Below are 22700 nucleotides of genomic sequence, written 5' to 3'. Positions count from 1 at the left end.
AATCGGGGAAAGTTGGGGGCTCTAAAAACATATGCGAAGGAAGGAATTTGGAGGCGGAGAAACGACAACTTTGATTGAGTGCCGAGGAAACTGGATGCAAAGGTGTTAAAACTGAAACCAATTTAAAAAGTTGTGCGAAACCATATGGAAAGTGAGCCTGAGAGGAGGCAACTTTCAGATGGCCGTGAGTGTACTCAAAAAAAATCACAAACACTTTCCAGTACTTACAAAAAATTGTAAACAAAAACTATGTTTACAATCCAAAAACTGAGACAGTTTTAAAACAAGGCATAGCAATATTTTTTTTTATTTTAATTTACAGAATTACAATTAATATCAGCTTACAAAAAACAACGGCGAAGGTCTATTATGTGATTAACATACAATAAATATAAAAAATAAAAAAATAATAATACAATTTAAAAATTAAAAAAATTAAAAAGGTAACAAAAATATATTATTTAAATATTTATTTGGCTGTTGCCTTTTTAATTAAAATAAATTAAATTTGAGGTATAGGTATTTCATAAAAGTTTTTTTAGCTGTAACTAAAAATATACTATTAATGATTATTTGATTTTTATTCAAAATTTAGATATGTAATGTTTATATGTTTTTTGAATTTCTTTTAATTATACTACTCATGATTTTTTGATTGAATACAACAAACAACAATGTTTTTTTAGTTCTAAGTTTTGAGTAGTGTAGGGAAAAGTAGGCAGTGAATTACTGACAAACAACCGTAGCACACATCCTGGCACAAGGCCTGAATATTTTCAGAGCCAGGTGACAAGACGGAGACAACGACGTCGACAGCGACAAGACCTGGGAAAGGACCAAGGATGAGCCTGAGTGCCATCCTGAGGAGTGTGAGCAAAGGTCTAGGCTTCGGGGACGGAGCAAAAAGAAAGGATTCGGATAGCCTACCGTTCGCCACCCGCCATAAGTTCATATCGCGTCACAGTTCCCCTTCGAGCTCCACCTCAAGGTCTTCCGCCATTTCACGTAGCCTTCGAATCCCCTCGGAGGACGAAGAGGACAGCTCCCCGGACGAGGATTGCCTGGCCTCGGCTGCTGTGCAGTTGGCCAAAACCCATAATCCTTACCAGCAGACCATCCAGCAGATCCTGCGACTGGTCAGCGAACTGGAGCACACCATCCGCGAGGATCAGCAGCAGGAGTTCAAGCTGCGGATGGCCCTCGATCGGCAGACGGAACGGGTTAACGAACTATTGTTCTCACTGGATACGGAAAAGCAGCGGAACGGACGGCTGGTGCAGCTGCTCCGGGGAATCGATACCTCCAGCTCCGGGGACAGCGATCCCGAGGACAAAATTCCCAGCGGATCGAATGTCAAGTCCATCGGTGACTTGTACAATTCCATCAGTCCCCTGCTCATGCAACAGCGGTGAGTTTCAGGGAACGAAAACGTCATCACGTTTAACTAAACTTTTTACAGAATATAAAATTATGATTTTGACATAAGAATTATAAATTATAAATACTTGAAGGACCAAATTTCTTCGAAACCTTCAAAAGCGAAGAAATGGTGTTTGTTATGTAAACACTTAAAAAAAAGTATATGATTTTATGATAATTTTTTATGATTTCATCTCAAAGTTAACACAAATATCATCACGTTAAACTAAACTATTTACAGAACATAAAAGTATGAATTGAAATATTTATTCGAGACAAATTTTCAAAAAAAAAAACATAAATATTATAAATTATAAATACTTGAAGGACCAAATTTCTTCGAAACCTTCAAAAGCAAAAAAAGGATATGGTTTTATGATAATTTTATATGATTTCTTCTCAAAAAAAAGCATAAATATTATAAATTATAAATACTTGAAGGACCAAATATCTTCGAAACCTTCAAAAGAAAAAAAGTACATGGTTTTATGATAATTTTATATGATTTCTTCTCAATGATAATTTAATTTTTCAATTTTGAATATTGCTAGCATTACTTATTATCGTTATGTATCCTGCAGGTACGATGAGCTCTCGGTGTCCCATCGCCAGAGTCGTCGACAGTTGGCAAAGAAGGACAAAGCTCTCAAGGTCCTCAAGTGTGAGACAGAGCAGCTGCACTCGAAATACGATCAGCTTTTCGATGAGTATCGGAGTGAACAGCGCCGCTTTGAGTTGCTTTGTGCTCGCTACATCCAGATGCAGATGAAAAAGAAGCAGCAAATCTTCAACCTGAAGAATACCCTCAGTCACGCCAGTGAGTGCATCTTCCATGCCCAAGTGGCCATCGACGAGGGCTGTCATCGGGAGAAGTCCGCCATTTCCCAGGAGCACCTGCTCAACTTCAGCAGGAATGTGGAGTGTTTTATCGAAGCCCTGAGGAATTGCTGCTGCCTGCGAAAAGTCCACGAAATTCAGCAGCAAAAGCTCGATGGAAAAGAGCTGGCCAAGAAGCAGATCGATGATGCGGTTACCCTGAAAGCCAAGGAACCCTCGATAGCCAGTAGTGGCACCTACGTTCAGAATTCCTCAAAACTTCAGCCTCGCATCCGACGATACAGACATACAACTCGTTGAAGCTTCACTTTCTCAGTTACTCCTTAGCGTTAGGTTAATTTTGTAATCTTTTGTCCAATGGAAAATTGCTTCATTTAGCCAATGAAAAGTGTAAAAAAAAAAAACAAAAATATGTTAACACAAAAATAAAAACCAATCACAACCACTTTCTTGTTTTTCCATTTATCCAATTAAACAAAAAAAAATAATTTTTTAAAAAGCAAGAATGTATAGCACTTACTTTAAACTAAGCTTACATATTTTATTTTTTTAATTTATTAAGAATATATAAATTCATTTTAGTTCACAGTAAAATATATTCATAAATAAATGTTTATATTATACTTTTTTAAAAAAATTTAGTTTTTTTATTTAGTAATTTTTATATTCAAATATATACACCCGTGAAACAAATCAAAAGACGAGAATAGAACAATTTGATTTTTTTACAAAAAAAGATGCCCAGGAATCACATGTCGGATTTCATTGTATTTATAATTGAGCTCGATCGATCAGTAGCATTAACTTACAACTGGGAGTGCGTCCAACACTAAGCTATAAATATCGTTCAAATGTCTGCAATTAGGACTAGAAGCTTATCAGTGGGGAGAGAGGCTAATCGTTTGTCCGGAGTCAGCGACATTAGCCGATCCGATGCACAATCCAACAGTCTATCCGAGGACGAACTGGAGCCCGGAAATGAAGCGAAACCGGCTGCAGATGTCACCATCTATAACTTCTATAATATGGGCCCGGCATTTGGCAAAAAGTTCCCGTTGCCCTACATTCGCTTCATGATAGCCCAAGTGGTCAAGGAAAAGTTGGGCAATAAGAACTACAATCAAACGGACGCCCTAAAGTGGACCCGGGATGTTGCCGACGAGATCAACCTGAAGATGAAGGGCCGTGGATCCAATCCGAGATTCAAGCACGTGGTCAACGTAGTGCTATATCAGCAAACCGGAGCTGGATGTTTCTACGGAGCCCGAGCCATTTGGGATGAGCTATCGGATGACTATGAGCGATATACCTACGATGGCGGCAGTTTTATTTGCATCGCCACTGTTTTTGGTTGCTATCAATATTAAATGATTGAAAAGTATTAAACAAACTTGGAAATTGTTCAGTATTATGTTACGGTCAAAACTTGAATAAACAAGAAGTGGTGCTTCATTTCGGCAAGCATAAAATAAGATAAATAGGCAACTATCATAGCAACATACAACCATTTTAGGTTTTTTATTTATTTAGCTCGATTTTCCACTTAAAAAATTAAATTAAAAAACTTAACTTTAATAAAAAACTTCGCAAACACAAGAAAACAAGGTTTTCCTATTTTTACCTCTAAAAATTTGAATTTCAGTGCTGCCCCAAATGTTTTGGGATAGTGTGGCCACACGCTGTACCCGTACCAATCAGCTGATGGCTGCTCGGTAGGGCAACACTGTCACTCGCACATGTTGTTTATTTTCAACATCGTATATAATTTTCATTTGCGCCGCGAGAAACTACAATTAATGCTGTCAGGATGAAGGTGAAAATGATCAGTCGCAACCCGGACAATTATGTGCGGGAAACCAAGTTGCAGCAGCATAAACGTGAGTTGAAAAAAGCAGAAAAGTTCAGTTTAAAATAGTCAACCATTTGCAGTGCCACGGAACTACGATCCAGCGCTGCATCCTTTGGAGGGTCCCAGGGAATATGTGCGTGCATTGAACGCCACCAAACTGGACCGAGTGTTTGCCAAGCCCTTCGTGTGCAATTTAAGCGGCCATCGCGATGGAGTCTCCTGTTTTGGGAAGCATCCCAAGCAACTATCCTGCCTGGCCACTGGGGCATATGACGGTGAGGTCCGAATTTGGGACCTGGCCAATCGCACAAGTTCCCGGAACTTTGTGGCCCACGATGGTTTCGTCCGGGGTATAGCCTACACCCGCGATGGAGATCGCATCTTCACCGTGGGCGATGACAAAACCATCAAAGTGTGGAAGACCGAGGCACCGGAAGTCGGCGAAGATGAGGTGCCGGTAAACACGATACTGAGTAAATTCGGCCTCCACGGCATCTCGCACAATCGCAAGGATAACAAATTCGCCACCTGTGGCGAGGTGTGCGCCATCTGGGACGAGAAGCACAACGATCCCCTGAAGACTTTGAAGTGGGGCGTCGATACGCTGCACACCATATCGTACAATCCCGTGGAGACGAGCATCCTGGCCTGTTGTGCCAGCGATCGCAGCATTATCCTGTACGATCAGCGGGAGGCGCAGCCACTGCGGAAAGTCGTCCTCACCATGAAGAGCAACAAGTTGGCCTGGAATCCCATGGAGGCGTTCAACTTCACGGTCGCCAACGAGGATTGCAAGTGAGTGAAGAACTTAGATAGTAATTTGGTACCTTAACTAAGAATGGAGTATGAAAACAATAATACTGTGTTAAATTCATAAAACTCCTTTAGTTGATTGTCATTTCTAGAAATTGTAACCATACTCAATTCGAAAGCAAAACTTCTTGACCACCAAAACCCCCTAAAACCTTATTATCCTTTCCAGTCTTTACACCTTTGACACTCGTAAGCTGCAGACACCCTTGAAGGTGCACTTTGACCATGTTTCCGCGGTCACCGATGTGGACTACTCGCCCACGGGCAAGGAATTCGTCACGGCCAGCTACGACAAGACCATCCGCATTTACAATGCCCATCACAGCCACTCGCGTGACATTTATCACACCAAACGCATGCAGCATGTGGTCTGTGTGGCCTGGTCGCTGGACAATCGATATGTCTTCTCCGGCTCCGACGAGATGAACGTGCGCATGTGGAAGGCGAATGCATCCGAGAAACTGGGCGTCATTCGGCCGCGCGAACGGGTCAACTTCAATTACCAGGAGGCGCTGAAGCAGAAGTATGCCGCCCATCCGCAGATCAAGCGAATCGCTCGCCATCGGCAGGTGCCGCGTCACGTGCTCAATGCCCAGAAGAAGATGCGCACCGTCAAGGAGAAGCAGCAGGTCAAGGAGGCCAATGTGCGCAAGCACTCCAAGAAGGGCAAGGTGCCCTACGTCAGCGAAAAGAAAAAGCATGTGCTCAAGGAGGAGGTCTAAAGGCGATTTTTTACGCCTATAGTTGGATAAGTTTGAATAAAATTGATTTTTGTAAGGCCCAAATAAGCGGAAGCATACTTTATGAAAGCATATTCTCTAGAGATGTAGGCTGTTGAAAGGATATCTTGAAAATGAAAAATATTTTTTAGTTTATACAATAGTTTTTACAATACTTTGGCATACAGCTTTCTCTAACTAATTTTGTTTTAAAGAAATTCAATGGTTTCACACTTGTTTAACATTTTATTGGTCTTACAATTACAAAGGAATTGTAACACTAACCTTTAGGAGAAGCTTTTACTATATATATGATAGAATATAGTCTTAGAAAGTATATCATATAATCCATTACCGGATAATTCTTGGTATTTAGAGCTTTTCCTAAAGATTAGTTGCTCTTAAATACCCTATTTTGTTAGCCTGGAGAGAAGCTTTTACTATAAATATTATAGAATATAGCCGAAGAAAGTTTAGATTATATATGATTAACCGATAATTCATGGTATTTAGAGCTTCTCCTAAAGGTTAATTGCTCTTAAATACTTTATTTTGTTAACCTGAAGAGAAATCTCTCTTGTTTGTCACATGCTGTAACATTTTGTGCAAGTTCGAAATACGATTTGGATCCGATAAGAGCCCGCGTCGCGATAACGATAGCGAGAATCGGGGAACTGCGTCCATTTCTAGGGCGTTTTCGCCTATAAAACGTTGCCAGCGCCGCCGTTTGGGGCTCAGTATTTGTTCGTTTGTTGTTACGGCAGCCGCCAGTCGTTCGTTAGTTTTTGTTTTCGTTCATTTGTTTATATACTCTCGGCGGCACTTCGTCCCCCTCCCAACCGCACACACATACATACATAACTCGTTTGAGCGGTCAGCACTTAAGATCATCATCATGATGGAGACACTGGGTGACCTATTGGCGCCTCATAGCGAACTCATTGCCAAGGTGGCCGGCACCATCACTACCCTGCAGTTTCTGTCCGGCGTGGCGCTGATGAACGACATCCGGAAGAAGGGCAGCAGCGATGTCTACCCGGTGGGTCCGTTTCTCGGCGGAGTGGTGCTGTGAGTACTCCACTGCATACGACACCCAACAAAACAAAGGAAAAAAAATAAACAAATGCCAAACGCATCTGTGTGGGAATTGATTAAATTTTCAAACTGTCGTCATGACACCACAGAATCGGTTCTTCTCAAGGCCGCTACTACATAAATCGGTTTTGCACTCGATGCAATAGGATAGCAATGGAATGGGTTACATCACACGATGGCCAAATCGAAATCCACTTCGATCATCTTCGTCCGTTACAATTTGAAAAGGTTTATGTAGCTTTCGTTGACCTTTGTCTTCTTATCGATGCGGGGCTTCCAAAAACACATATGTAGCTCTTATCTCTGGAGTGTATATAGTTTTAGGAATGCTGATCCGGTTTGGTCTGTCCAATCTGGGAGAGCTCCTCTAATAGTTTATGAGACAATTGAAAGATAGATGCCTTGCCTTCTCCACGTGCCCGGAATAAAGTGGGTGGCACATTCCAGGGGGTGGTTTCCAGTGATGGGAACTATCTGAGTAGTTGTACCCAAGTGCTATAATCTTCTATAATTATGGATATCTGAGTAGTTGTACCCAAGTGCTATAATCTTCTATAATTACCTAACGGAACTAACAAACACAACTTTATTTTTGAAATTTTAAAATATTATTTTATGAAGCGTAATCGCACAGTATCTAATTTTAAGTAAGACATATGTGCATAGCTTATCAATAAGATTTAAGTGCATTTTCTGCTTCCCTCAGATAACATTCTCAATGATAATTTTTCATTACTCACTAATTGAATGAATTTTTTTTGTTCTATCTATGTTTTACTTTAACAACTTAGAGATTTACCAATCGAAAGTGTGAGACATTTATTTTTGATTTCACAACCCATTTAGTTATTTTTATTTGGTTTACTTACAAAGCCTAAAAATATAAAATATTATTTGAGAATCAGGTACTCTGTCGTAGCTCTGCCAACACTGATGGCCTGTGAGGGGGTGACTTCCGGAAGGTGTTAACTTGGACTGTGTCAAGTGTAAGGACCCCCAGACATGCAAGCGAAGCAACAGTTGAATGCTAAATGAGTTCCATTCGAAACAAGGTGTAGGTCAAGGGCAATTTCGCGGGCAGTTTGTATTCAATTGCACAAAACACGAATGTATTTCACCATTGTGTTGTGTGATTATGATAAGTTGATCGATGGTATCGCTGGTTATTTATTTTCCTTCTTATCAATGGCTACGTGTAGCATGATTTGCAAATCACTATTATATTCTGGTATGCCACAAAAACCCACTTGAGTCGGCATTAGTGCATCTAATGATATATATAACAACATGTAAATCAAACTGATAAAATAATTATTAAACAGAAACAGGTCCTTACTATCACTCTGTAGAGTAAAATGTTAATTATTAATGGTTAGTAAAGCAGTCAAAATGAAAACTGGTTCCATTTCCCTTTCTCTAAGCTTTTTGTACAGATTTGTTGTAGGCAAAACTTGTTCTCTGACTTACGAATTTGAATAATTTAAGTTGGTCTTCGTGAAAATATGATCTCTTTTCAAATAAATTAAATTGAAATTTTTGGAAATTAAATAATTTTTATTTTGTACTTTATTTGTTTTTGTGGATTTTTTCTGTTATTTTTTATATTAAATGAAAGGAACTGCTGAGCTAAACAACAAGTAACATATGAATAAGCTTATCAGCCTGCTTTGCAAATAGATAAGGTATCGCTTCTATTAAATTAAGAATACAAGTCCCATCTGAGCTTCTAATTCAAATGAGAGGTGCCACAAGGAACGCTCACATCTTATACAGCTGCGGTCAAAATAATAGTAATGGGTCAATCTGAAGTGCTCAAATGCTTTCACATCAATAAACAAAAACCTTTGATGTTGTCTAAGTTGTTCAAGGAAAATGAAAACTGAGAATAACTTCTTAAAATTCATTTTCAATATACTGCAAATAAATGATTTAATCAAAATTTACGAAAATAACCTTAAATTTTCTTTTATATGCACTTTGTATTGAAATAAAAATTATATTAATATCTAATCTATTTTTAAAAATAAAAACAAAAATAAATTTTTTATCGCCCTTATAAAAAGAAATTACTTTAAAATGTACCTATTATAAATATGCATTTTTATATTTTCCCTACTTTGTTTAAATTATTAGCTTGACGAAAATATAAATACATTTTTCAAACTATTATTATTATAAATACATTTCCCAAGCTAATCTATTAACTTCCCTATTCCAGGACCGTTCTCAGCTTAAAGCTGGCAAATATTATGAACGATGCTGCCATGATCAATACCAATTTAATTGGACTGGTCATCAACTTCGTCTTCCTGGTCGGTTTTTACTACTACGCCTCCAGCGGCAGCAGGGGCACCATCTGGAAGCAGATCGGCTGCTCCTCGGTGTTCCTATTGGTCGTCACGGCATATGCCAACTTCGAGGATCCTGCCAAGATCGAGTTCCGTCTGGGAATGCTGATCACCGGCATCCTGGTATGGTTGGTGGGCTCGCCACTCCTCCATCTGCCGCAAATCATTGAGAAGAAGAGCACCGAGGGCATGCCCTTTCCAATTATCCTGGCCGGTAATATGGTGGCTGCATCCTGGATGGTGTACGCCATATCCATCAAGAATACTGTGATGGTGGTAAGTCTTGAAAAATATATATTTAAAGAGCTAAAAGATTAAGATGTTAATAAAAAGAATTCCCAACAATGAGACAGATAAAAACCATATTAGTCCAAATAGATCTAATTATTAACAATACCTCCTTCTAAAACATAAACTGTAATTAATAAATCTTATATTTCAGCTGCAGAATCTATTGTTGCTGGTTTTGGGAGGAATTCAGCTGGCCATGTTTGCTATTTATCCCAACAAGCCGGCGGCTGCTAAGAAGCCCAAGGACAGCAAGAAGGACAAATAATTGAAATCGATCGCTTTACCTAGAAAAATGGACAAATAATGGGTTGTTGCAACAACATTACCAAGTAATACGTAGTTAGGCTCGAGGAATAATCAAATTATTGCTTGAATTTACACTAAACCGCCACAACTGAACTAAATTTGAGCTAGACAAATTATTTTTCGATATAAGAAATATTTTCTTAGAACAAATCCAGCTAAGTTGCTAGCTAACCTAATTGTTATTAACTGTTATCATATTGACTATTATATTATTGTATATAACTACTACATACTTGCAATTTTTGACAATAATTCAAATCTTCCAATTGCATAATGCGTATTTATAAATGTCAACATAAATGTGTAATAATGAACAAGGTTACAAAATCGAGTGAGTTATCTGTATATCTGTGTTGTAATTGGGGATTGTGTTTGCTTTAGGCAACTGGCACTGTTGAGTTGTAATGGGCGCCCAGTTGGTAAATGTGGCGATGGTAGCAGATGACCAGCGGTGAACCACCGAACTCCTCTTGTCCCAGCAGTGTGGGTGCTCCCTCCGCTTGGATGACCTCAATGGGCACTCGCAGCAGCGAGGATATAGCCTTCAGTTCGATGTGGCCGCCCCAGGCGTGAGTTTTGGCTATATCGTGGCAGTAATTCTCGAACTGCTGATCGTTCAGCAGATCTCCCGTTTCCGGATGGACCATGTACGAGATTAGCGACTCCTTGTGGGCACGCACATAGTTGGCCGTCTCCTCTCGCAGCTCCTGAACACTGTGACCTGTAAGTTGAAGATAAAGGCTTCATTTGCATGTGGTGACATGTGGATGGATAATCATCCATTACCTGGAAGAGCATTTACAATCAGTTGGTGTCTGATGGACTGATACAGACAATCGCCATCGGAAGCTATATTATGGAGGGACAATTGGCGTTCCGATAGCTTAGCTGTGATCTGCTGGAGCTCGATTAATTTGGGTGTTGGCTGATTGGCGGCATTCTGGAGTTCCGTTTTGATCTCCGCCTCGCGTTCGCGCGCCTCCTTGGCTTTCTTATCGCGTCGTTTTTGAGCCTTGGACACTCGCTGATTGGAGGGCAGCTGCTCCTCACCCTCCTCCTCCTCCTCCTGCTTTTCCTCGTTCTCCTCATCCTTTGGCACAGGCTTCTCTGCTGGCTTCTTAACTTCTGCCTCCGCTGGCGCGTCTTTGGCCTCCGCCGACTGCAGTTCCGCCTTGTGACGCTGGTCCAGTTCTCCCTCTAAGCGAGCCATCTCCTCCAGGAACTCCTTCCTCTTGTTTTTGTTATTCTTCGGGGCATTCTTCTTCATGGCCTGCAACTTGGCCTGCAGTTCCTTGCGTTCGCGACGATGACGCGCCCCTATGTCCTCCAGGCTCACATCCCCCAAGCGGGATTCCAGCTCCCCAACCGCCTCGCCATCACCTGCCATTTTGTTTAATTCAATTAACTAACAATAAACGCAATGTTCTTAAAAATTATATTTTCGGCAGGTTTGGTAGAGGTGGAAAAACATCGATTTCAACTTCGATGTCATCGATGTTTTGTCAACTATTATGCCCTATTTACACTACGGCTGCAAAAACATTGATAATGGGCAATCGATTGTTTTGATCGATACTATCGCATTATGGGTTATCAAGCAAAAACGAATAAAATGGGGGAATTTGCAAAATTTCCAACTGCAATAAGTTGCATTAGTTTACATTTAAATAAGACCTTAATTTATTATATTTGGCAAGAAAGAATCACATTTCCATTGTGAGGTACCAGTTTTTGTATATAAACAAAAGCTTATTAAGCTACTTGTCAAGCTTATTGTTTTGACTTTAGCTATGCCTATAGTTTTTAAGGAACTGAAGATTATGTTTATGATTTTAAAAATAATTTTATAAAAATTTTAATTAACATATTTTTTATAAAGCTTTGAAATTAAATCATTTTGAGAAAACTCACCGATAAATAAATATGAAGTATTTTAAAAAACAATTTTGAACAACAAAACAAACTTATTAAAGAGTCATATAATTATCTTATAAAAGAATAAAAGATGTTGCTAAGCCGACACTTAAAATTAATAGTGAAATTTGATAATTTTTAAATTTTTAGAATAAATCCTGATAATTTTGCCGCTGGCTCTTACGAAAAACTTTTCACCTTCAGAATAAACAAGTAATTACCAGAAAACATAGACATTTAATAACTATAAAACGCTTTAGATAATAATTGACTACCATTATTAAACAGCAATCTGCCAACAAAAAATGTCTATTACTTCCAGCAATTGTAAAATAAAATACAGAGTAAAAATATTTTGCAACAGGCTGAATTTTTTATTAATGCTTAACATAAAACGATCTAGAATGAGAAACTAAATACATGCATGCCAGTGGCAAGGAATCGGCTCAACCAATTCCTACCTTTGATATTCCTAAATCTTAACTATAGTCCACAAAAGATACTACATTTTTATTAATATATATATACAATTATTTAGATTTGAATCAGCAATTACAAACATGAGTGAAACCAAAATGGATTGCAAAATTTGATGACAATTTGAACCTTATATCGTTTTTTGTACAATTCACAAGAGTGTTGATTTTAAAAAACTGGCAAGCAAAACCAGATGATACGTTTCTTACGGCTCTATAACACATTCTTAAGTGCAAACTAGAAATCGTAGGTATTATTTACATTGGCCAACGGCGACGACTCTTAATTTACTTCATTTACACACTTAAAAAAACAAGAAGAAACTAAGCCATGACTTGCCACATCAGAGGCTGCCTAACCACTAACGTCCCAAGTGATATTTACTTAGCCACTAACCGAAATCTACGCAAGTTCCTTGTCTCGTCTACAGTAATATATCTAGTGTGATTTTGCCCATGTCCAGTCGAACGTACAAGTACAAAAGGAAGCACTGGCTAGCTAGGAATTACCAAAGAGCAGGCTCTATCTCTCACGATCCTTGAAATCCTTTCTAGAGGCTCTTGGTGATGTTCTGGAAGAGGCGACGGCCCCACCATGACTCCAGGTCGAAGGGCTTGAAGTCTTGCAGCGCCGGACTGGGCGGCTCCACCCAAACGGTAGCTGTCGAGGATGCGGGCACCGGCGTGTTGGCCATAATGCTCTCCACCGGGCTTGCGGCGCTATTGTTGTTGGCATCCGCCACCGGTTTCTCGGCGGGCTTGGCGGACGAACTCGAATCGTAGGGATTCTGCGCTACCAGAATGTTCCAGGCTGTAAAAAAAGAATATATAATATATAAATTAACAAAAAGTCTTTAAAAATAACACAGATTTGATATCTTCTCTAACTCGACTTTAATTGTATTTTAAATTAGGCTTCGATAAATTACACTTTTAAAACTAAATACGAAATTTTTTTATATTTTAATCGAAGCATATCATTAAACATATTACTTGAACTTTCAGGTAAATCATTTACTTTACAAGTTATCACAATTCCAATGTAGTAAATAGTTTCAAAATATTTTTGTTTCTTTATTTTATGATGGGGTTAATTAATTGCAAATCGTATATTTAAAAGTAAAGTGTGTTATTTTAGATTAGGTATTAATATTTTTTGACCCTGGAGCTTGTAAATACTAAGTTCAAATCATAAGTCACTCACAGTCATTTATGTAACGTATAATTTCCTCATGCTGCGGCGTTATCACCTCATCCTCGATCAGTTTGGTAGGCGTGATCCGCTTGGAGGCGAAGCTCTGTTGAAACACTGGACGCGGTATGCTGTTTTCAAAAACGAAATAAAGGCATATTCGATTTTAATAACAATACTTTTGTGTTTTAACGACAGCGCACTTATGCAAATCACACAGTTCTCCCCTCAAACATGTGGGCTTCAAAAATAAATCACTTGAGGAAAATAAGGCAAAGGTGGGGAATCTGGGTTCGACAACACGGTACTCAGTTTTGGAAACGTTAAATGCATTTTAATTCGTAATTATTGCGAGTGCATTGCTTTTAGTTTAACGATTGCGGTAAAATAGAATTTTTAATTGAAATACAACAGGATTTTAAGACCTTAAATTTAATACACTTATTTATCATAAATGGTAGGATTTAAATAAACAATGATTTTAATTTGATTTTGAAAAATAAATGCTGAAGAAACAGCTTAAGGACCAATCTGTTGATTGACAAGGATTTGTGTTATTGATTTTAAAAAAAGGTCTTCAAAAAAGTGCAATCGTGTAAAAAACTGAAAAAGAAATTTCAAAAAAAATAACACCTGTAAGATATCTTTATAGCGGTGTTTGAAGACTACAACAAATTTTCAAGTTTTATTTTTAAATAAATCCACAAAATCCGCACACTTCTCAGTTAGAGATGTGATGTAATGGTCGTGATCAAAAACATGTCGATTTAAATATATTACAAAAACGGTCATAATAAATACAGATTAAAAAAAATTGATATGCATATTCCTCTTAGAAAGTCCTTGGTAGAAAGTCCTATATAGACACAACTCTAATAGACCCAACAATTAATTGACAAGACCGAGTTGCGAGTTTTTTTTAGCGTAGACTTTGGCTAAGTATACCCGAGAAGTTGCGTTGAAGTCGTGACGTAACGGTCGTGGAAAAGTCAATGCCTCCGGGGCATTTAAATAAAAGTGGAGCCGATAACCGACGCCTGACCCACGTGTTTCCCTTGGGTCTCCTAGGGAGAGTATATGTAAGTGTATATGCTTGGGAGCAATGGCAATTAGCATTACGGTGCTAGGTCGCCACGGATTCTTGCGATAAAATGTCAGAGATAAGACGAGGGTCTCGAACCCCCCACCTCCGCCACTTTTCCCTCGCTTTCCACATTTTCACCATGTGCTGGGTGTTTGCATAAGCAGCCAAGATTCTTACTTTTTGTGCTCCTCGGGACTGTTCAGATCGAAACTGGCATTTTTCCGGCCGCTCTCCTTGATGCTTTCGAATTTTTCAAAATTTTGTGCCAGGCCTGCAATGAAAAAAAAAAAAAGAATGATGAAAATGTAATTCATTTATTTGCAGTGGAAAAGCCGGCAAAACAAAAAGTTAACAGATAAAGAGAGAACAGGAGAGAGCGGGAGAGTGAGGCCAGCAGAAAAGAGAATAGTTGTGACATAACAGCTGGGCAAAAGCGCTCTCTCTTAAAAGGGTCTATTGTATCATTATTAACCATTATTATTATTATTATTATTAATCACTCACCGCGACGAGTTTTAGCAACGATTTTGCTGGGGCCCTTGTTGATTGTGTACATGATGGGTAGTGGAGAAAATACCAGGGCAAATATTGTCCTTCCGATTTTCGTGATACTGTTTTCTTTTTTGGCAACGAAATGTATGTTTGCTATGTTTTCAGTTCTTTACCCCTTGTGCAATCATATGATCAGTGGCACCCTTCCGCGCGTCGCCTCCTTTTGGTCTGTCATCGTCTTGAAAGGTTACACAATACACTCTAGTTAAAGCGATGATGAATTCACGCTCTTCTATTTCACTGCAGTCGTATCAATTGATTTAATTTCGATTTAATTCACCGACAACCGCACTTGATTGCTCCTGGAAAATGCGTGTGTTTTATAACGATAACGTTCTGTGCGGCGGACGAAGCTCCAATGCATTGCTCCACTCAAATCGCATAACGAAATGTTAAGAGAAACACCAGCTAAAGCCATATGTTAACGGGTTTATGCGGACAAGTACGCGATGTTTGGAGAATCTCAAAACCTGATCGCTTAAAATTAGGCGTAGCATTTTCGCTTGCCAATTGAAAATACGTATTCCATTTTTCTGTTAATATGCAATACGATTTAAAGGAAAAAAAATTCAAATTATGTATGTACTGTTATTCAGCTTTAAAAAGTCACGAAGATGCGTTCCGCATAAACTGTTCAACCGATACACGTGCATGGTTACCATATGATTCGTACAGTGTGTACACTCTGCTGAGGGCTATAAATTATTTTTATCTGCGCGCGAAATTTTAAAGGGCTAATAATTTGATTAAAAAGTTTATATAAAATCAAAATTTGATATTGACTTCCGCTTATATTGGTTATTATATATAAAGTTATTGTTAACCTACTCTTTTAAAATATGATGAGTGCACAACTGTTTTAATTTTAATGGATTTTGCGCTGGCTTAAAATGCTTTACAACTTTTTTTGAAATGCAGTACATGCTTGAGTAATTGGAAACTCGAAATATATTAGCGATATTTTATACACAGTCAAACTACCATAACCCAAACTACCATATGCCATTAACAAAAGGAATGATAGAGTATAAAAATTATAGAATTTATTTTATTTATAAGTTCCCCGTTTCAACTTAAAAAATACATTGGAAGAAGTTTTAGAAAATTTAAGAAATATTTAAAGGCGGACTTTATGGCGACAGTAAAGTAAACGTTTTTACTACCTGCGCGCGTAATTCCAACGTATTAAAAAGGGATTAGCGAGATTTTTCAGTGGAAAATTAAATTACGAGCAGGTAGGGTCATAAAACGACAGATGCGGGAAACGGATAAGCAATATTTTCCGCAAAGATATTTATGACCCCTGAAAAATTGCACACACATCAACTGGATATAAAGAGGGTCGGGGGGCAAAAGGAAATCAGTATCAAAGCAACCACGTCAAGCTTCACATTAACTTCCCGTTCAACCAAAAAGTCATCATGTCGACCAACGAAACCAACCAAGTGCTGCAGCGCCTGAACAGCCTGAAAATTGTGGAAACCCCCAAGGAACAGAGGGAATTGGGCAGCCGGGAGTGCTACTCCCTGGACAGCAAGAAGTATGGACTAGTGCCCGCCACCCCCAGCAGCAGTGGAACCGGAAAGTTTCAAACCGAACTCAAGAAACGCCGCAAAAACAAACTCAATCGCATGTACACTTACGAGGCGGACAAACACTTTATCAGGGCTCGCAAATCTTTGAACTTCTAATCATGCCCCAATGTGATCACCTTAGTTATAAGCAACTTTGATTTCAAATCGAACAAGTCAAATATTTTCTTCCTCGCTCTCATACAATAAAATATATACATCAAATTTAAATTTAATACGTTACGCGCCTTTTTCTGGTTGACGATAATGTGGGCAATCAATTTGTTTGTGGTCACACTGCTGTTGATCTATCTGGCAGCCCTGGCGCACAGCTGTTCTTGCGGCGAAGCGGCGAATTTAGAGTGCGGATGCACAAAAAATCACTAAAAACAAAATAAACGCGAAAAATTACTCATTAACTTGAAATATAAAATTTATATAATAAATAACAACTACTTAAGATGACAGACATTACGGCAAACAACGAGGGCAATTCCAATAGTAGTGAGGCTTTAGTAGAGCACCAGCAGCCGACACCGGAATTTCTGCAGCGAAAAATATATTTTCTTGTTGATCAACTGCGCTCCTATCACTCGGAACTTCCAGAGTAAGTCCTTAAATTTACACGTTTTTAAATATTAATTAATCCTTTTTAACTACAGAAACCTACAGACGCGAATTTCCTATGATTTACTCACCGAACTGGCGAATTGTGTGCTGAATGAGGGGATTTTTGTGATTGTTAAAGCCCTAATGGAATTGCAACACGAAACCGAAAGACATTTGATCAAAATGCGAATGCAGGTGGAAAACGAGTATGAAATTGAGGTGGCCGAGTGGAGGAGCAAAATCAAGGATCCCGAGGAGCTTCACCACATTTTGGGCCTCATGAAAATCAAGCACACGAAGAAACTGCTTGAATCAGACAAGAAGATTATTGAAATACTTGATCAAAAGGTGCCCATTTAACAACCGTACTATAGGCTCCATATAATTCTGCTATCTGAACTGAATTTAACTTCAGCTAAAAGTCAAAAATTTTAAAATATATTGTGTTGCGTTTAAAACGAGAATTATTTAAAAAACTTTTACTTAAAATTAGAATAATCTTTCAAGGACTAATGAAATAATTACAAAATAATTTTGTTAAGTGATTGATTTGTTACGGGAAAGCTTTAACTATTTTAAAATGAATAAGTATCTAAACTAACTTTAATTTTAACTTAAATTAATGATAAACTTTTGTTTAAAGTGCATAATAATCTCAAAACTAAGTCTGCATAAATCAAATTAAGTACTTAAGTACCATTTTAATCTTTCAACTTATATCTTTCAGGTTAACGACCAACAATCCACCCTTCAAAAGGCCGGAGTTCCCGGTTTTTATGTCACCGAGAATCCGAAGGAGATCAAGATACAAATGTTCCTGCTGGACTTTATTTTGCGTTTGAGTCGATTGAAATACGAGCCCAACAAATGACCACTAATTAATAATCCGGAGACCACAAAAGACTGCACTTGACTTGTTTAAATTAGAATATATAAGGCAATTAAATTATTAACCCTGATCAAATGTCCCGGCTGTACGATCGTCCATTGTGGGTCCGAAAGAAACCTGTAGCGCTGCGCAGTTTTAATCAGCGAAGAATTGTGAGAGGGAGCAAGAGACGGGGCCGCCAGAAGAGCGGGAGAATTGATAAAGATAGCGCGGCTCTCTATATTTCCCGTAGAAAGCGGAGAGGCGGCGCTATAAATTGGAGCGACCGGTCTGCAGATGCATCAGTTTTGCTTTCAAATTTCAAAGCAACACATTAAATAAAAAAAAAAAACGTAGTGAAATCATGTCTCTGACTATTACCCCAACTGTTTCGCATCCTGAGCTCAAGGATCTGGTGAGTAACTCATCCGAGAACTTGTGATTGGCGCCTTTAGATCCTGTAAAAAGTGTTTTTGAATGTCCTGCTTTAAAAAAGTGTTAATATCCTTTATACAGTGATTATTATTTTTTAACGCATTTCCTCTTCAACTATTTTAAAGTGTATTTAATATCGGTCTCTAAACAGTGAACATTTATTTTTAAATTAATTTGTAATTTTAAATAGTTCCTCTCAATAAATATAGCCTGTTATTAGTAACAATTCTCTAAAAACATTAAAATTTGAATTAAATTACCTGGGTGTACAGAATGCTATTACGAATTCAAAACGCTTAAAGTTTCTTGAACCCTTACAAGGTCAAGTAGCCAATTGTTTGATGTTTCATGTGCTTAGTCATAAAAGCCAGTTTCCGTCATCTAATGTTCAGAATAATTTAACTTTATGTTCACACCAATTTGTTGGCTATAGGAATTTGATTTGTTTGGCCATGTTTAGTTGCTTCCCAACAGTTGAGCAGTTTGCACGCAATGTTTTCGCGACTGTTTCGTAATTTCAAGGCAAGTTTTAGCAGCTTAAAAAAGGTGTTTTATTTGGAGAGTGTTTATTTTGGAGAGTGATTTAATATTGTGCAAACGTTAGTTGTTGTGTTTTCCAAAAGAAGCCCCATCGAACAACGACTTTTACTTTCTTTTAAACAGTTTTTTTATTGACCTTGATTTTGAAATTGATTTTGTGTGGGAGAGCGAGAGTCTGTTAAATCAGCTGTTCAACAGCTGCAATTGCAAGGCGAAGAGAGTTAAATCAGACAGAGAGAGAAAGAGAGAGAGAGAGTTTTGTAAAGAGTGCATTATTTTGCTGACGACATCAGACGCCTGAAGCTTGTATCTCAAAAACCAAAAAAAATCTAAATCTGAATCTAAAAGTTTTTTTCGTTTATTTGTTTGTAATAAAATGCGTTGCTTACCGGGCTATGGTTACGGTTTGACCTTTTTGTTTCTGGTGCGCCATAAAAACGAATTATATATCTAAATCCGGTGAAATTGTTGCTCATACGCCCCCATTATTCTTCTTCTTCCAGAGCACCGTTCGCAATGAACAGAAGGAACTGAATATTTCGCCGGTTCACGATGTGAATATTCCAAAGGCCACGGCCACCTTTGGTATGGGATGTTTCTGGGGCGCGGAATCTCTATATGGAGCTACCCGTGGGGTCTTGCGAACCACCGTGGGATACGCCGGCGGCAGCTCGGACTTGCCAACGTACCGTAAAATGTAAGATAGCGGATCCAGAGCACTGATCATCCTAACATGTACATTTCTTTTTCCTTCGACATCCTTCGACATATGTTCCCCATCCCATAAACCTTTCGGATCTGGTACTAACCACAAATCTCAACAGGGGCGATCACACGGAGGTGCTGGAAATCGACTATGATCCCACTGTGATCAGCTTCAAGGAGCTGTTGGATCTGTTCTGGAACAACCATGAGTATGGACTGACCACGCCCATTAAGCGCCAGTATGCCTCCTTGATTTTGTACCACGACGATGAACAGAAGCGGATTGCACATGCTTCCAAATTGGAGGAACAGGAGCGTCGCGCTCCAGAAATCATAACCACGGAAATTGCGTCCAAGGAGAACTTTTACCCAGCCGAGGCGTAAGTTAAAAATAGCACACGTCTTGACCCCTTGATGTTAAATACCCTCTTTCCCCTTAGGTACCATCAAAAGTACAGACTGCAGGGTCACAAGGACCTCGCATCCTCGCTGAATCTCACCCCAAAACTGTTGCAGACCAGCTATGTGGCCACCAAACTCAATGGCTATCTGGCCGGAGTCGGAGGCATGGAGCAGTTCAAGGCGGAGGTGGAGTCCATGGGTCTTACGCCCACCCAGCGCCAGTACTGTAACTACCACGTGGAGCAAAACGAGGGCCAGGGTCTCTACTGCTGACATGGTCGAATGTGCATAGATGTTAAGCGTAGATCGTACACCTAGGGGGGTAATTTTATCAAGAGTTTGCTTGTTCAAAACAGATTGTGTATTATGTAGAATTAGAAAAGACACTTAAATATATGGAAAAACATATATATTTTATTATAATAATAAAAATATATCTCAAATTAAAGTTCATGAACTTGTTCTTGGGTGGTTCAGTTTAGTTAAACTACAAAAAATACTATTTTATTGTTATACTCTGCATAATTTTGAGCAAAAAACAACATGCAGGTACCTCCTGCCTAACAAAATATATCTTTTTTATATCACACATTAAGGCAGTGAATTTATTCTTGCCAGCATTTGACCAATAAAATAATCTGCAAATACAGAAGTGCGTCTTCGTTTAGTATTAAGTACACGAGTATTAGTCGAAGTGATCCTCGTCATGTGCCGAAATTGCAAAAACAAAAGCCTAGATAACTGACTGAATAATCTGGGGTGATAAACAGCTTGCAAGTCATATTAAGTTCCTGTCCAGGATCCTGCCTTATCTGCACTCAACACACCGATAACAAATTCGCTGGGTCATCTGTTTATTAAACTTTAATGAGTTTGCATTGCTGTCAAGACAATACCTGATCGAATAACTGGTGAAATTTGGTTTTGTTTGTATTATAATCCATGTATTTTATAAATGGGTCTGCTTAATAAAAATATTTCTAAAAATGTTATAGACGTAGTATTTATACAAGAGGAATTTTAAAAATGGCAAAGCAATAAATATCTGTTACCCAAGGACGGTGAAGTGACTGACCTCAAGAATTTTGCAATAGTTTCGCTCTATGTATGAACATACCTATACAATATATATGTAGCTTAACAAATATAAGAAAAGTTTAAAAATTGTGAAGTATTTAAATTGTTCACGTCTATAAATTGTGAAAACTATCAGTAGCTTTATTCTAATCTAAAACGTTTTGCTAATTTGAGGATCTATAAATTACTGGCGGGAGTGACTAGCATTAATTGATCGAAAATAGAAAGAAATGCACTTACTCATGGGAAAGATCTGATAAGACGAAATATCTCAAGAGGTATATATATTTAGGTAATTTTTTTAGACCACACGTCTAAAATAAATTAAGAAAACCATGTCATACGTCGGAAGTAAATTTTACTAGTACTCGTTTTATTTGGCTTCACAAAATATTTTAGCCTTTACCTTATCAAGAAATATATGTAGTTTGCGTATTTTTTATTTTTTGCCTATGCTTAAATAAATACGTTTTTTATATCCTAAGCCTTAAACTAAAATTTTTCGTCAAATTTGGCCACTTTGGGTTACATTTTCATGAGAGGAAATATATCTAAAAAAAAAATAATAATTTACTAGATTAAAATAAAAAAGCCTATGATTTATTATTAACTTTTAAAATATTTTTAAGCATAAAATATTTGCTTACGTTGAGCCATTTTTGTCATTTAGAGAAAGTTATTTTATAGATTCCGCTGTCATTTGTATAGTGCTACCATTCCTGGCAATATTTCTAATAACCATAAATTTTCCTCGTACTTCACCTAAGGTTAAGAAATCCATCTTACCCCGTCTTTGTATAAAGATACAGATAGACTATGTATCCAGGCCTTCAACCCAAATTTCGTCAGATTTGACCGCTCTTTGTTGTTTTTTTGATTAGAGGAGAGCACATCTTTTCCCCACTCTCTCTGTCTTTTTTGCTCTTCCCACAAAGCTATAATAATACACGCTCTTCTGCTCTCTCTCACCCGTCGGCCCCCCTTTTTCAGCCCCACTCGCCCCCTCCCTTTCACTCCAACGCAAGCCGGTTCGACGCGTGTTTGGCGATAAGTCAAAGCAAACGGGCGAAAATAGCAGGGCATTTTTGTTTACAGCGAATGGAAGATTTAAAATGTTTTTTGTTAAATCTTTTCTATATGACAGAATGCAGGAAATGGGCTTAGATCAGGTCAGTTGGTAGTACTCGAACTCATGTATCTGATTTTTCAAAAATCATTAAAATCGAAGTACCCGTTGGGAAGTGAGAAACAAGGGCGATTTGAGCGGTTCCTAAAATAGGTATTTAAATGATTTTTTGACAGTATATAGATTAGATCTACCCCAATCAACTGACCAAATTTGAAATAAAAATATTGGATACTTTAGCTACAGCGAATTTTACAAGATCGTCCGTTATTCGTTCGCCTCGCGAAGAAGAAGAGCTGCCTTCATCAGACACGCTATAGACATGGCAACAACAACAACTACGAAAACTACAAATCATTTAAACTTGTTGACGGCGACGATCTTAGGCTTTCTTTGTATTGGTCGCACGGGTTGATAATGAACAGTTTATTGGAATGGTAAAAGTCGAATGGAATGGGAGGTGTACTAATCG

At 38.3% G+C, this 22700-nt stretch overlaps 10 protein-coding genes across 12 annotated transcripts; 8 read left to right on the top strand and 2 right to left on the bottom strand.

Annotated features, from left to right (window-relative positions):
- The first annotated feature begins 713 nt into the window (after positions 1-713).
- On the top strand, positions 714-2701 carry LOC108136032. Its single transcript, XM_017256964.2, has 2 exons — positions 714-1408; positions 2001-2701. Exons 1-2 carry the CDS (start codon positions 843-845, stop codon positions 2554-2556), a joined length of 1122 nt encoding a protein of 373 aa, XP_017112453.1. The 5' UTR covers positions 714-842; the 3' UTR covers positions 2557-2701.
- Positions 2702-3009: 308 nt separating this feature from the next.
- LOC108136044 (dynein light chain Tctex-type protein 2B) lies at positions 3010-3728 on the top strand. The gene has a single exon (XM_017256975.2). It carries the CDS (start codon positions 3108-3110, stop codon positions 3621-3623), a length of 516 nt encoding a protein of 171 aa, XP_017112464.1. The 5' UTR covers positions 3010-3107; the 3' UTR covers positions 3624-3728.
- Positions 3729-3978: 250 nt separating this feature from the next.
- LOC108136155 (DDB1- and CUL4-associated factor 13) lies at positions 3979-5703 on the top strand. Its single transcript, XM_017257150.2, has 3 exons — positions 3979-4133; positions 4186-4900; positions 5088-5703. The coding sequence occupies exons 1-3, from the start codon at positions 4064-4066 to the stop codon at positions 5638-5640; spliced, it is 1338 nt and encodes a 445-aa protein (XP_017112639.1). The 5' UTR covers positions 3979-4063; the 3' UTR covers positions 5641-5703.
- A 666-nt stretch (positions 5704-6369) lies between these two features.
- Positions 6370-10008, top strand: LOC108136129 (sugar transporter SWEET1). Its single transcript, XM_017257120.2, has 3 exons — positions 6370-6705; positions 8951-9356; positions 9523-10008. Exons 1-3 carry the CDS (start codon positions 6533-6535, stop codon positions 9634-9636), a joined length of 693 nt encoding a protein of 230 aa, XP_017112609.1. The 5' UTR covers positions 6370-6532; the 3' UTR covers positions 9637-10008.
- On the bottom strand, positions 9938-11153 carry LOC108136128 (deubiquitinase OTUD6B). The gene is made up of 2 exons (XM_017257119.2): positions 10464-11153; positions 9938-10398 (listed from the first exon to the last, which is right to left on the bottom strand). Exons 1-2 carry the CDS (start codon positions 11062-11064, stop codon positions 10055-10057), a joined length of 945 nt encoding a protein of 314 aa, XP_017112608.1. The 5' UTR covers positions 11065-11153; the 3' UTR covers positions 9938-10054.
- Positions 11154-11942: 789 nt separating this feature from the next.
- LOC108136153 (MAPK regulated corepressor interacting protein 2) lies at positions 11943-15269 on the bottom strand. The gene is made up of 4 exons (XM_017257148.2): positions 14848-15269; positions 14521-14614; positions 13272-13390; positions 11943-12878 (listed from the first exon to the last, which is right to left on the bottom strand). The coding sequence occupies exons 1-4, from the start codon at positions 14897-14899 to the stop codon at positions 12619-12621; spliced, it is 525 nt and encodes a 174-aa protein (XP_017112637.1). The 5' UTR covers positions 14900-15269; the 3' UTR covers positions 11943-12618.
- Positions 15270-16201: 932 nt separating this feature from the next.
- LOC108136136 (protein Z600) lies at positions 16202-16599 on the top strand. Its single transcript, XM_017257130.2, has one exon. The coding sequence runs from the start codon at positions 16317-16319 to the stop codon at positions 16584-16586; it is 270 nt and encodes an 89-aa protein (XP_017112619.1). The 5' UTR covers positions 16202-16316; the 3' UTR covers positions 16587-16599.
- A 17-nt stretch (positions 16600-16616) lies between these two features.
- On the top strand, positions 16617-16853 carry LOC108136137 (gonadal protein gdl-ORF39). Its single transcript, XM_017257131.2, has one exon. It carries the CDS (start codon positions 16734-16736, stop codon positions 16851-16853), a length of 120 nt encoding a protein of 39 aa, XP_017112620.1. The 5' UTR covers positions 16617-16733.
- Positions 16854-16927: 74 nt separating this feature from the next.
- On the top strand, positions 16928-18034 carry LOC108136135 (gonadal protein gdl). Its single transcript, XM_017257129.2, has 3 exons — positions 16928-17073; positions 17129-17423; positions 17803-18034. The coding sequence occupies exons 1-3, from the start codon at positions 16928-16930 to the stop codon at positions 17944-17946; spliced, it is 585 nt and encodes a 194-aa protein (XP_017112618.1). The 3' UTR covers positions 17947-18034.
- A 203-nt stretch (positions 18035-18237) lies between these two features.
- Positions 18238-20473, top strand: LOC108136134 (peptide methionine sulfoxide reductase). 3 transcript variants are annotated; one of them, XM_017257125.2, is made up of 4 exons: positions 18238-18358; positions 19422-19603; positions 19743-20003; positions 20064-20473. In XM_017257125.2, exons 1-4 carry the CDS (start codon positions 18308-18310, stop codon positions 20296-20298), a joined length of 729 nt encoding a protein of 242 aa, XP_017112614.1. In that variant the 5' UTR covers positions 18238-18307; the 3' UTR covers positions 20299-20473. The 3 variants fall into 3 exon arrangements, with proteins under 3 accessions (XP_017112614.1, XP_017112613.1, XP_041564141.1); XM_017257124.2 differs by having other exon boundaries at positions 19422-19615; XM_041708207.1 differs by lacking the exon at positions 18238-18358 and adding an exon at positions 19280-19342 and having other exon boundaries at positions 19422-19615.
- The last annotated feature ends 2227 nt before the right edge of the window (positions 20474-22700 follow it).

This window comes from Drosophila elegans, unplaced genomic scaffold (genome assembly GCF_018152505.1).
Source record: "Drosophila elegans isolate 14027-0461.03 unplaced genomic scaffold, ASM1815250v1 contig_208, whole genome shotgun sequence".
NCBI lineage: Eukaryota > Metazoa > Arthropoda > Insecta > Diptera > Drosophilidae > Drosophila > Drosophila elegans.
The sequence above is the reverse complement of the archived record's forward strand: the minus strand, read 5'-3'. Positions and strand labels throughout refer to the sequence as shown.